The sequence below is a fragment of the Toxorhynchites rutilus genome, chromosome 3 (genome assembly GCF_029784135.1).
Source record: "Toxorhynchites rutilus septentrionalis strain SRP chromosome 3, ASM2978413v1, whole genome shotgun sequence".
NCBI classification, from domain to species: Eukaryota; Metazoa; Arthropoda; class Insecta; order Diptera; family Culicidae; genus Toxorhynchites; species Toxorhynchites rutilus.
Window position 1 is genome coordinate 85,807,578 of NC_073746.1, and position 14,663 is coordinate 85,822,240.

Genomic DNA, 14,663 nt, shown 5'->3' on the forward strand with positions numbered 1-14,663 from the left:
GAAGGATGCGGAAACACTCAAATGAATTTATACAAGCTTCAGCTATTCAATTGAGATAAGCTCAAAAAATCCCATGAATCATTGATGCTAATTACGAAGTCTGTGAAACGCTTCTCGGGAGACAATTCATCAAGTGATGAAACCCATAATCTTACATCTTATTTTACATCTAACATCGAAAATTTTTTGACTTTCGCTGAAACTCACAGAAGTCGGCGAAGGGCTTACCCAAATTTCAATTTACTGAGGATCTATTGTGATTATAGTGGGCTCAAAAAATCTGCAAATCAATGAATATTTGTGGTACATTTATCTTTTTCGGGCCTTTAGGGGATCCTAGTTGAAAGGGTTTACACCGACGAAACCCAGTATGATACCATCGATGAGCTAAAGACTGCGATTTCATAGGAATGAGAGTGATAATTTAACCGTAATGACCTGACACTGTAAGGTAGCTTGACTATTTGAATCTAAATATTGATGATTTTGCATGATTATGAAGTGTGAAATTCAAAATGGTTCTATAGCTGGAGAACAAATCGAATCAGATTCGAGTTTCAAAAGACACTGTTAGATTTTTCCGAACTGGATTGATTTTCAATAATTGCCCTTGAAGTACTGAATAATATATCAGAACATTGACTCAAAACTCATAGTACATACGTTTCTATGAAAGAAAGTGAGTGTGGTAACGGAGTATAAAGGATTTGGTGAACTTCAACTTCTGATCGAAGCAATTTCAATTCTTTAAGGAACCCCAACTTGAATCCTTTTGATTATTTCATATGGTTGTATATTTTGGCCTGTGAAATCTCGTATGCTTTCGTAAAATTCAATTCGATTTTATCGTGCAGCCAAACGCCATATGAGAAGTCGATCCAAAGTTGATAAAATATCTAATATTGCGAATAAAAGATGACCTTTTGTCGAAGCTCTGTTCTGCAATGGCATATTACGTCTGTCATGACTCGTGGTGAACAAATGGTAAATCACGTAAAGTTCTTTCAGTTGCAAGCGTGAGTCATTATATTGGAAAAGGCACGATTTTTACGACTTTGTAAATGAGCACCTCAATGACAATACTTATTCTGCTTGCTCATTACCTATTTCCGAGCTGCGTGCAGAGGAGCAGAACACATTTCAGTCCATCGGTGGACTGTTTTGCCGCACATAAACTGAAATGTTCTGACACGAAGATATTTTGATTCATGCGATTGCCAACACTGGCCACTTTCCTCGTCGAACGATTCCTTCAACAGTGGATCACGCCAAACTCACGCGCCACGGCTTGTCTCGAATCTCGAATCTCGCAGGCCTCGCGCAGGTATGAAAAAGCACTCTGCAGTCAATCAACTCCAACTCAGAACATGACTGTCGTTAAGATTTATTATAATTTGACTTTATGATTGTTTAATAACATAATGTTTTCTCCTTTTCGCTCGCTCTCTTTCACTTTTAAGCGGTTCCTTGTGGCGGAGCCCCCGCAAATGATTGCTACTTATCCACATCGGTAACTTGCCTCGTTCTCTTCCTATTCCGCTGGATTATGTGGCATTTGGGGGCTTAGGGCTTCCCTCAGCGCCCGAACAGGCCAATAACCTTTCGCTGCAGCCAGGCTGCTGCAGGGAAAGCTGATTGTTATTCACTGCGGCACACGACAACCGGCTGTCTTTTACACGTTATTAATTTTTGCTGATTTGTTCCTCACGTTTTCGCGCCCGAGTTTTTTTTTGTTATTGTTGCTGTTACTTTTTCGCGATTTTATCACCGATCACCGAGACGACGGCTCGTTTTCACAATACCATGCTTTCAATCCGAATGTTGTTTGACGAGTGATCTCCACTCGCACAGACATATATCGTTTTTTGGGACAACAGCGTTTAGTTTTCAGTTCGCGGGTTGTCGCTCGGTTTTTTTCTTGGCACTGCCAGGGCTGTGGTGAGCTGAGAATGAGTTCGTCGCACACAAATGACAGTTTTTTGGAGCACACACCTTCTGCGGCGGGTTTACCTAGAGTGGATTTAATTTGGGGTAGAGCACAGCTCAAAACATGACCATCAGACAACCCGTCACCAGTCGCAGCAAAAGGTTGTATTCGTCAGTTCCTTGAGTAAGCCACGCGTTCGGAACTCCCATGAGCTCACTTTTTTGCGAGTGGGTGGATTACTATTTGCTTAGTGTTTGTTGTTGTTGTTGAGGTTTTTTTGCACTCTTGTATGCAAACTCCGCCGAAAGTCTAAATTCTGTTCCCGGAGGTCGCGTGAAGACTACTGTCTGACGCGTGGTGTTTCGGTGCTATATAATGTGACGAAGAAATCTCGCGATATCCGTTCCATATAAGCACGATTAATTGTGTCGTTGTCGAGAACCGAGGAACCGTGAATATTCGAATTTTGAATGCTTTTTACTTCACAAAGCGTTGATGGCGAAACATCGGATATGGATTGGCTTGCGGCTGTTGTGTTAGATAGAAGTTGAGCATTGCATACTGATCACATTGATTCATCGTGGCTGGTATCGTTGTGGTTAAACCTGAATTTATTATGTCCGATGAGTCCATCGTGTCTAGTAGTTTTTATTTCCCTGATGGAAAATATCTATTTTTTTGATGATTCATTCATGAAGGCAGTTTTTACGACGTTCCGGAGGTAATGATCAACCAACGTGTGAAGCAGTTTCAGAAATATACTATGTTTCGAATCAACTATGGTTTTTTTTTATCAGTTTGAAGCAATATTTTGCCTGATAAAAATATCCGCTTGTAATGTTTTAGTCATAGCTTCATTTTTTGTATACTGACTGTATGACAATACATTCCTTGAAAACGCAGATATAATAGCATAGTTTATAATGTATAAATTCAGTGTCTTGAAATGACTTCTACATACTTCTACATCTTCAATATATCTTGTTGTAACACAAACAGTTAGAATTTGAACAAGATATTTTCATACATTGTTGAATGCTTAGAATAAAGAATATTAAATATGATAATTTTAGCTGTCCAGTTTGTATAAGACCATTTCAAAACTCATCTATTATCATCTATCATCTATTATCAACTATTATCAATAAAAAATTCAAAACAATCGGCAGATTTACGTGGCAATAATTGGTAACCATGCCATTTCGGATAATAACCTGGAAAATTCGTGTTGACATACTGTTCACCAAATTCAACAGAACTGATTTCTCGATATTTATCCATGCCTCCAAAATTGCGGCCTCGAGTTCATCAACCGTGGTGTACTGCTTTCCCTCAGCTTAAGTTCTGCGTACTAAGATACTCCAAGAGATTTTCCACAGGATTCAAGCCGGCCAGTCCAATATGTGAAGTTTTTGTTCCTTGCTTTGTCCATTGCTTAGTTTTCTATTGTTTTGCTGGAATGTGATTTTTTTGCGACGATATTTACGCAAAAATGTATGAATGTAATCCTTGCTATTCATTTTGAAGGATGTGAAAGTTATTTTGAGTTTTCCGGGGACACGAGCCCCCACCAAAGTTCCTGGTTGAAAAATATTGTTCCTCCGTACGTAAATTACGCCAGTACCCGTTGAAAACATCAGGACCATCCAAATTGAACTTTTTCCTGTCACTGAAGATAATCTAGCAGAGTTGAACATAATATGTCCTACTGTCGGTTCATGTGAGCTTTGGCAAAACTCAGACATCTTTCGATGTGAGTTGGTGTAAGATTAGGAGGTTTAATCATTTTAGCCCTCTTACATAAGGACTTTTCTCCAAAACTTGACGAATTGTCTCCCGAGAAACAGTTAAATTCAAAGATTTGCATAAGCGATGCATCGAAATGCATCGATGTGTCCTTTTCCCTCTCTGTGAGCACTTTTCATTTTGGTATTTCCCAGATTCATTGACCAAAAATACTAAACCAATGCACAGTGGGGTAACTCTATGTAAAGGCGGGTTAAACAAAAAAAAAACCCGTTAAATGCGAAAAAATAAAGTTTTAATATAAAGGGTGTACGGATCAAAAAGTGGTCAACTTAAATTCTCCGTATTTTTTCTAATCATTCATATAAAAAACCTGATCACCCCTCATTTTGTAGGTGTGTGTGTGTGTGTGTGTGTAGAATGATGCCTCTATTTGGATTTTGACATTAGATCTTTAGTTATCAAAATGGCGTCAAAGCAAGAGGAGCGACGAATCAAAATTTTGTACATGCGTCGTAAAAATCCAAACTACACGCACGCAGAAATAGCAAAATCGTTGAATGTGGCCAAATCAACCGTCACCAAAGCAATAAAAGTGTTCGGGGAACGTTTGTCGACAACTAGAAAGCCGGGTTCTGGAGGAAATCGAAAGCCGGCAGCCGCAGTGACGAACAGAAGAGTGGCTAGCGCTTTCAAGCGCAACCCCAACCTCTCCGTTCGAGATGTCGCAAACAAGTTGGGAATATCGTCTACAACCGTGCATGAAGCTAAATAACGATCCGGACTATCGACTTATAAGAAGGTAGTGACTTCAAATCGCAACGATAAGCAAAACCTTACGGCAAAAACAAGATCTCGGAAGCTGTATACGACATTGTTGACAAAGTTTGATTGCGTGGTAATGGACGACGAAACCTACGTCAAGGCAGACTTCAGACAGCTTCCTGGACAAGAGTATTATACAGCAACCGGAAGGGGAAAGGTGGCAGACATTTTCAAGCATATTAAACTATCAATGTTTGCCAAGAAATATCTCGTTTGGCAAGCTATCTGTACCTGTGGATTGATAAGCGACATTTTCGTTGCAACCGGGACCGTCAACCAGGAAATTTACGTGAAAGAGTGTCTTCAAAAGCGTTTGCTGCCTTTCCTGAAGCAACATGACTTGTCTGTGCTGTTTTGGCCGGATTTGGCATCCTGCCATTATGGAAAAAAGGCCATGGAGTGGTATGCCGCTAACAAGATGCAGGTTGTGCTCAAGGATAAGAACTCTCCCAACACACCAGAACTTCGCCCAATCGAAAAATATTGGGCGATAGTTAAGCAGAACCTTAAGAAGACCCAAAAAACTGTTAGCAGCGAGAAGCAGTTCAAAGCAAACTGGCGTTCTGCGGCGAAGAAAGTGGATAAGGTGACTGTACAAAATCTAATGGCAGGCGTCAAACGAGAGGCTCGCCAATTTGGACTAGGTCGACCGGAATCTCAACTGAGTATTTTTTCCGTCTTTTATACATATAGAACTTCAAAAAGAAAGATACTTTGATTTTCTTCATAAACAAATAATCGATTTACACGCAATTTAGTTTGACCACTTTTTGATCCGAACACCCTTTAATTTCGGGATGCTGAATACGAATTTGGCATCTATTTTTTTATTTGGGGCCGTCCATAAAGCACATGATCCATTTTTTGGGATTTTATGGCACTTTCCCCCGTAGTATTGTTTACATTCTCTTTTATACAATTTTATGATCTTTAATCACCATCAACCCCACTAGGCGCCCTCCCCAATGAAAAAAAAATCATGTAGTTTATGGGCAACAAATCAAACAAATTTAGCTATAAATATGAAGGATTTTTTTTCAGATTACAAATTAAAACAATCATCATCATCATCATCTTCTTCTTCTTCTTCTTTCTATAACTGTAATCAGATTCTTCGTAATCTTTTCCTGATTCAACCATTGTTTTCTTCAATAGAAACATCATTTCATCTGGGAGTTTTTACAATTACTTTTCTCCTTTTCAAAATAAATGTTTACTATTGAATACGTGGAGATAAGAAGATGATTGACTATATTATGATTAGTATTTTCTCAACTATTTTTACGAGTGAAATTTTCTGGGGCATATTTAATTATTCTTCTCTTGGGCCTCTTCGGACATTCTTTCTATAGGTAATATGGCGATTTGAATAATTCTATAGCCATGAAGTGAAATTCTGTGCATAGCAGAAGTCATATAGTATCAAGAGTACAGATCAACGTAACGTTTTGCTGTGTCGATACAGTTATCGTTACCTGGATCTATATGCTCGGAACATGAAATTCCTTTAAGAATACTTCGAAGTCATTTAATCAATTCTAAATCCTCGTCAGTTATTTCGGAACTTGTATCGGGATTCCCAAAAAAATCACGAGTGGTATTGCCATCATAACTGTTCCCAGAACCTACAGGCTTTTGTTTTTCAATGATGAGATCTATTCTAGTTTTGAAGCTTTCCTAAATGTGAAAACTTCATTGATTAGTATTGCTGGGCTGGTTTTTTGGACATGTGGTGCAAACCCAGATTATCGTCAGCGCTTGGATCTTAGCCGATATGAAGTATGAATCATGCATTCAAAGCAACGGATTCAACCATGTTAAACTTCGATATTGTAACATTACTAGCATAGTAGCGTTGTACATCAATCGTTGTGAGGAATAATGAGGATGTAACAATGCCTTTACTATCTTTCATCATTATCTTTGACTCTTTCATTTCATTTTTATTTTTATAACTTTTAGTCACAACCTTTGCCACGGCAACAATGCTTTCAAGCTGATTTTCTATAAAAAAAATCCTTTTTTGATTCATTTGAAATGGATAAATGATCAAATTTCACAATATCTAATAAAAGAGATTTATTTTGTATAGTTTTTCGAGCAACTTTTCCTTTGACGTCAATAAAATCCAAGCTATAATTGAAGCTGCAGAGCGTTTCAAAGTTTTGTGAGTGAGTATGACACATAACAACAAAATCATCTCCTGGTTTTACAGAAGTTGGACAGAGTGTACACTAGGGTGCCAATGAAAATGGTCATCTCGAATTTCAATATGTTACCCCAATGTCCTGGAAAAAAGGTAATGAAGATGGTCGAATTTCGAGCGACATAGCATGCGCTGCCATAACTATTTCGCAAATAGTGACGTCAGGCGTTGTGTTTGTCTTTGATTGCCCACCGCATCCATGTGAAACTGCTATTTCCAGGAAGTAATTTATCAATTAAAAACGTACATTTTTGTAGAGCTCTCACTGAATATTAGGCTAAAGTGATAGCGTGGAGTGAATATTTGTGAAATCACGTCGAAAAAGATTGATAAAAGTGATATCTCCATGTGCCATTTTCACTCCCCCACGTTCATAGAAACGAACGATGTTTCATTATTTTACCGTTATGAGGCTGATGTTTCGAAGTGTCGGTGTGTATGTTGTGAGATAATAATCGCCAAGTAATCAAAATTTCACCGAAAATGTTACTGCTTTCGAGAATTAAGCATATGACTGCTCTCTGGACCTTTTTACTACATGAATAATCGAAATCAGGCTACCCAAAATGAAAATCAATATGGCGTCATTTGTTTACCAACATATCATTTGCGAGGATTGAAATCGTTGAAATCACGGAGATAGTAAAAATAAAGAAAAATGCGCTGCTTTATTTCTAACTGCATGAGCGATTTTCATGTTTCGGTTTCACATGGAGGTGTTCACATTTAACATGGAGTTTAAAGTTAGCCTCTATTCGACATATAGCCGGACCGAGTTGTAAACAACAGTAATTGACAGAACCAAAATGTCAGTGAACCGCAGCAATATTGGGTAGGGGAGAGGGGGGCACATTCGGATATTTTTTCTTCCTTGATCTTCCATGAAAAAAAATTAAAATTTTATCAACAATTACTTCCATTTCCTCTTATTTCCAGCATATTCTGCATTTTTCCGTTTATCAGTATTTGTCTGAAAGGAAACTGCTTGCTATGAATGTCAGCAAAAATTCGTGATTTTGCTTTCTTCCGTTTTCGAGTGGTGGTTTTCCGCGGTGAAGTTTTTGGAAAAGGTTCAACATTTTCCGGGAACAAAGTTGCCAAAGTATCTATCTGTGCTGTACACGCAATGTTTTGCAGCATTGTTGTATTACCCGATGAGTCAGTTGCTACCTCCGCTCCAGTAGGTGAAATCATTTGAGCATTCAAAATCCTTGTCCGAAAAAACCTTTCTTGAGAATGGATAGCAACCTGTCATTTCGAATCCAGCTAGGATGTTCCTCAGATTGAAAGAAGCATTATAAGCCGATGCAACTATACCTGAAACGTCGTGTATAGAAATAGTTTTTCCACGATGGTTGAGTAGCCAATCGTTCTGGGAAACTGAGAGTTTTGCTTGAAATGGCCCATATCCCAACATCTAGCGGTTGTAAGCGATTTGTGACATAAAGTGGAAAAGATACATGAATTGTGCAATTTTCTCTGCAATATTTAATTGTTTCCAAAGTGCAATGACTTTTTGATTGATTTTTGATTTTTTGAAATTGATTCGTTTACGTTGCTTTATGCTACCTTTTTCAAATGTTTCAGAACATTGAGAAACAGTTTTCCCGTTATGCGACCGTTAGTTGGGAAATTAGCAAATACAATGGACCCAATTGGACCACCTGTGAGTTAGAATCATGAAAACGTTCTATTCGAAACTCGTTCGATAGCTCTTTCATCTCAACATCGTCGATGCTGGTTCTATAGGTTTTCTCTTTTTGTAGTTTCGAACCATCATAAGGTCTTAGAATCGGACTAAATTGATGTTTGTTAGTAAACAACAATCAGACACAAATTTTATGAGGTATTAAACAGTGTCCGAATGTGCCCCGTGAAAGATGTCCGAATGTGCTCCACCACCATCCGAAGACAAATCATAATTTTATCTAATAAATAGACCTTTATTTCCCCGTTGTATGCACGTTTTTTTCATTTCATATTAGTTACTAACTGAGATGGTGTACTTAAATTTCTAAATCGTTCACAAAGGAATTAGAAAAATGCTTACAACTTCAAGCTCAAAAGTTTCGAAACGTGTATGATAAAGGGCACTGTGTTGTTTTCGTAAGTAATAAACGACCAGTAGATATCAAACCATATGACAGCATATGACAGAAGGCCTGTTAACTTACTTATGTTTTTAATTTGGTTGAAAATTGTACCACTTAATTTTCACAAGCGGTGTCCGAAACTACTCCCGTCCAAAACTGCCCCCCTTTCCCCTACACTGGCAACATGAGGGGTTTGATGTTTTAGTCAAACACCTGATCGAAATAAGCCACGATATAATTGTCATCTGTTAAAAAACAACCAGTTCAATGATTTCATGAGAGTTTTGGCTCAAATTATCATGCAACCGTGAGTACTTTCTACATTGGTTTGTTTCTTCCATATACATTCCATATTGAATGCAAATAATTACGACACGATATTTTGCTTGCCAATACAGATATACTTCGCCTACTGCTCCACCTCTATATATACCTCATTGATGTTACCCCATAAAAAATGTTCACTGCCTCGAAAAAACACCCTATGCAAAATATCAAGGTCAATGTTTGAGTTTTTTTTGAAAATCAAAAAAATCACCCAAGGGGAATAAAGGAAATCGGGGTTTTAAAAAAAATTCTGTGGATGCCAAATGTCTTGAAATTGTATAAAACGTCGAGATCTACTGTCATCTCGAAATTTTTTTTTGTTAAAAATCGACACGTTTGTGAAATCTAACCGACGTAAGGTGTGCTTCCGTCAAATTCAACAATTCGGGGTACATTCTCGCCAGGTGGATTGCATCCCCGCCAGTGGCGTTGCGGGTCCGGGAGACACCCGGGGCGGATGTCTTGGGTGTCTTCTTATTCTTATATGGCACTTACGTTCCTAGAGGAACTTCGCCGTCTCAACGTTGTATTACTTGCGCCATTTTTATTAGTACTTAGTTAAGATTTCAATGCCAAATAACACGCCTTGAATGCATAAGTATGTGACGCTAACTACTCGACCTCTCTTGGGTATCACCCCTCCAATAATATATTGTTATCAAGTCTGTCAATCGAACAAGAAATCGCAAAACAAAGTCAATGAGTCAGTCACTTTAATTTGACCGAAAACTTTTAATTAATTTCAATTTTAATGAGTCTCTTCTATAAGATGCAGCAGAAACGCAAACAGTTAGCAACCGCTTTTAAATCACAGAATATCTGGCAAATCTTGGATGTCAAACTTCACGATGAACTGTAACCAATCCAAAGCAGTCTAATGATTGACATCGTCCAGGTTAATTTCATTAGCCTTCAAATGTCTACGGAACTTTGGTATCTCTAGCTGTAAAACACTTCGCCGTAGAAATTTGACAATTTGTCAAAACGACATTGTGAGTTCACTGTCAGATGTTGATCACATGTTTCGTGCTTGAATCGATTCAACCATTTCTTTAGACGATTTTAATCCGCTCTTGCGATTTCAGATGAATATGACCAATGCACTCCAACATTCCCTCCTCCTCTAACTTGTTTTTCTTATGAGGAATTCTTTTTTCAGTAGCAGATTCGTAACCTCTGGATTTCGATAAAGCTTCCAGAATGCCCTCCTCGACTAGACTGTTTCTTTCAGCAGCAAGAAAAAAACCAGTGCTTTGAGTCTGTGCACGTTACCCATAATCCTTTGATTTGCAAATAGTTCTGCACTTCACGTACTACTTCACGTAGTACATCGCAATAGATGTACAAATAACACAGAAGTATTAAACCGTAAATTGGTGGTAGGCACTTGCACTTGATGAAATCTAGTATTTGAGTCGCATAAAACTTAAATGGGTATGGTCAGCCCATCGTAGTTCGCATAAATTGTTTTCACAATTTTGGTTCAATTCAATTTTTTTCCCAATATAATATACTCATCATGAGGGTGATAGACTTAAAGGAGTGACACCCGGGGCGGACTGCTCCCCCCGTACACTACGCCACTGCATCCCCGCAAAAGGAGAAGAGGCTCGGTTCGAGAGAATCGGGGCTTTCGCCAGAACAAGAGCAGACACTGGCCGATCATCTTCTTGATTTGTAGGCAAGGTTTCATGGTGTAACCATGAATGTCGTTCGCAAATTCGATTCTGAGAGCCCAACTTTAACAACTTTAACCACAAACTTAAGGTGGCTGGAAGATACTGGTTGGAGGGATTAAAAAGCGAAATCCGAAAGTGTCATTCCGGAAACTGGAAGCAACATCTGCTGCTCGGGCTAGAGGTTTTTAATAAACTGGCAATCAACGCATTTTTCAGCCTTCTTGGAGACATATTGAAGGCGAAGAGTTTTTTCCCTTCTCGCATATATTTTTACTTTTGGATTGGTACTTGAACTAACTGTTCAAATTCACGTCTAAGTCCTTCCGAAGAAGCTCAAAATTTCTGTCGAAAGAGGAATAAAAAACAGATTGCATCTATTACCTCTGGTGAAAGGGGTGTATTAACATGTATGTCCGCAACAGAACAACATATTCTACCCTAGTTGGCCTTCCCCGGGGTCGAATGCACAATTCGCTGAAAAAATTGCTCCGAGTGGCACCAAATTCAACCGTAACCCATCCGGTTTTATGAACAACGATACATTCTTGGACTGGTTCGATCACTTTGTCGACCATGTCAAGCCCAAGGAAAGTAATCCTGCGTTTTGGTAATCGATGGACATAGTTCACATACTAAAAACTTGGCATTTGCAGAAAAGATACGTGCTAGTTTTGTGACTGTAGTAGTGTTGCATCCGAACTGCGGTAACAAAATGCAACCCTTGGATGTGGCTTTTATGGGGCCATTTAACCCTTTGCGGTCTGAATTGATTCCCTTAACAGCGATCCTCTTATCTTTCCACGCTACTAATATTTTGTTTATACCGTGTACCGTTTCCTATTATTTATAGAAACTCCGTATACATTCGGGAAAAAGTTTAATAGTCATTAAAATAATGGAAACAATTACATCGTTGAATATAGTATTCAGTATGATTCCCTGCTGTGGTGGCTGGGAGCAGACAAACGACCCCAAAGGGTTAAAGGCTATTATGCGAATGCTTGCGAAGCTTCCATGCATCAATTCTCTGGACAAGTAATCGGATTATACGATGTTTCTGAGCTGTTGGGTATGGCTTTCTTGAAAGCAGCTTCGATAGGTGCGGCTATTAACGGTTTCCGTAAGACGGGAATTTTGCCATTTGACCGAAATGTTTTCATCGATGAAGTCTTCGTTCCTTCTGAGGTAACGGATCAACCAAAGAAGACTATCACATTAAAAACGGTAACTAACCCGAATAATGAGAACAAGAAAGAAATCACCATATTATCAAATTGTCAGCGTTGTAACACCTTTCATTCGAGACTACTGAAGATTCGTTAGGAAGCACCGTTCCTGAGATACAAAAGGGGATAGGTACAGGACCACCGGTGACCCTAGGTGACCCTAGTCACTTTTCCCTATAGGATTGCAAGGTTATCGCGAGTTTTTTGAAAAACATAATAGGGTAAATGATCTTGGTTTGTCCAATTTAGGGTGTTTTCACGCGACTAGTGAATGCAAATCGATTTTTCTTCATGTAAATCACATATAATTAAGACGAGTTTGGGTTTGTTGAAAAGCCCTATGTCTTTAGTTTCTAAATCTACCATAAGGCGTTGAAATTATTCAAATTTTTATGTTTTTTAAAGATTTTCCTCAAAGAGAAATTATGATCATGGTTTGACCACCTCTGATCATGGTTTGTCCGAAAAATGATCATAGTTTGTATTTGTTTTTAGAAATCATTATTTTTCAATGAAAAAAAAACTAATTTGAAAATAGGTGTTGCATTTCTCATTGCTTGAGTTTACTGTCGTCATATTGATCCATTCATAATGTAGGCTTTTTTCAGAATATTGTCTTTTCTTGGGCATTTTAAAAGTGTTCTCCTAAACACACTCAACACAGAGAAATTTTATTTCTGCTATGCGCGAGGGACACCATAAACAAACTGCAGCGCGCAAAGCGGTTGCCATAGAAATCATGTGGACAAAACAGCATTAGTAAGTCGGACAACTCATGATCATAATTGAGGTAATCGAAATGCATTAATTACATGGTTTGGCCAAGTAAATCTGTTACAAATGGTGTGCAAGTATATGGTAATATTGGTAAGTGTTATAATCCAGAAAAGGTCTGAATACGTGCCAAATTATCATCTGGTGATTGATTAAATGTTAATTCAAGTGAGGGGCGCATTGACACCAAAATAATGTTGATTTTATAATCCTTTAAAACATGTGAATCCTTGAAAATATACTATAAAACTACTGTAAATCATGGAGAAGACAATATTATTTATATGTTTTGAAATATTCGAATACTTAATTTGACACAGGTGCGCTGAACTAGAGCATTTAAAACAGTGGGCAAACCATGATCATATTTACGACTGGACAAACCAAAATCATTTACCTTATACAGGAATCTACGTTCATCTTTTGTGGACAAATCATAGAACAAAGTTCATTTGTATGTTTTGAAACAGAACTGAAAATACAACATTAATGTGTTGTCACGTCACAAAAGTATTGGACTGGCAACAAACGAATTCAACTGTAAATTTTTCCTCAACTGATGATTCTTATAGGAATTTTGTTCTATTTTACCCTAACATCTTTTAATTTTTGGAAATCGCCTGATTCACACATGGAAAGGAGAAAAAAAAACTATTATAGTTAGTTAAAACGTTGTCACGTCACGCTTGAAAATGGGTCATTTGAAGAATAATAGATCACAATTTTGCCCAGGACGTACAGTCAACAGCGATTATTTTCATGATTTTTCTCAACACAAACGTGCATCAAATCTACTCTAACCCTACCCATTACAAGGGAAACATCACCCACGAATTTAATATCCCATTGAATTGAACAAAAGCAAAAGTTGAACACCTAGCCAAACATAAATATTTTTATGATCAGTTGAACAATGATATGGGTTATTATCACCCTGAAAAGGCGGATTTATGACAATCCACTTGCCCTAGTGACATTTTGAGCAACTCTTCTCCAGTCAAACTTTTCGATTGCCCTGTTGGATTTCATAACACACCCGTTTCTGATACCTTCCAAAAAAGTTTTTCTCACCTATCCGCGTCGGTTGGTTCCTCCTTCACGCTGATATCTTTGAATTTGTCAAACCAATCCAGATGCTGTCGGTGTCGGCTGCGGCTGTCGTCTCCATTGCTGCCATTGCGAATCAATCCCACGCTTTGGAGACCGCGGGAGTGTTCGCTGCCAAAAGCTGCGGTATGCCCATTCAGCAGCGCCGATGATGCGGTTGATGACGACGACGACTTGATCGCCTGATCGCTGTTGACAAAATACTCCTCACCGGTCAGCGGCGGAGGGATCAGCAGTTGAGAACTGCCATGGGAATTGCTGTGTAGGATGTTGCCGCTGGTTGCTGGTGGGGGACCCTGTGGGGAAGTTGAAAAGGTGGAAAATGATCAAAACGTTGATCAAATTGCATTTCGATGTTCGGAAAAGCAGCTTGCAGACGGCGAGGCGTGGTGCAGCGCTTCATGAATTATTCATTGCGTCATAGAGGATGGTGATCGATGATGAGATGCTATTACTCTGGCATAACCATAAAAGGGAGGTTGACATAGACCGGTGCTTGCCAGGAAGTTGCTATTATTATTTTCAACCATCGTCGGCAAGGCAGCAAGTAATCCAGAATGTCTTAAATGTCACATATTGTATAAATCTTCGGTAGTAATCCACCTGAGTCTCACTTCAAGGATGCTACGAATTTATTTCGCGCGATTCAAGGTTGACCGTGAATCTGTTTCGTTTCATGAGTCAAAATAACATATTCACTGATGGAAGATGTGTGGGTGTCTAATGATCTTGCATACAATTTGTGAATTTTAA

The 14,663-nt window shown here is 38.6% G+C and overlaps 1 protein-coding gene across 6 annotated transcripts in view; it reads right to left on the minus strand.

Moving 5' to 3' along the window:
* Positions 1 to 14,663, minus strand: part of LOC129780367 (serine-rich adhesin for platelets) — a 239,832-nt gene that overhangs the window by 36,417 nt on the left and 188,752 nt on the right. For all 6 annotated transcript variants that reach the window (XR_008743896.1, XR_008743898.1, XR_008743895.1 and 3 more), the window contains one exon: positions 13,875 to 14,206. Coding sequence is in view for 1 of the 6 variants with exons in the window: in XM_055788556.1 (XP_055644531.1) it covers positions 13,875 to 14,206 (332 nt within the window). In the remaining 5 variants the exon portion in view is untranslated. The remainder of the gene's footprint in view (positions 1 to 13,874; positions 14,207 to 14,663) is intronic.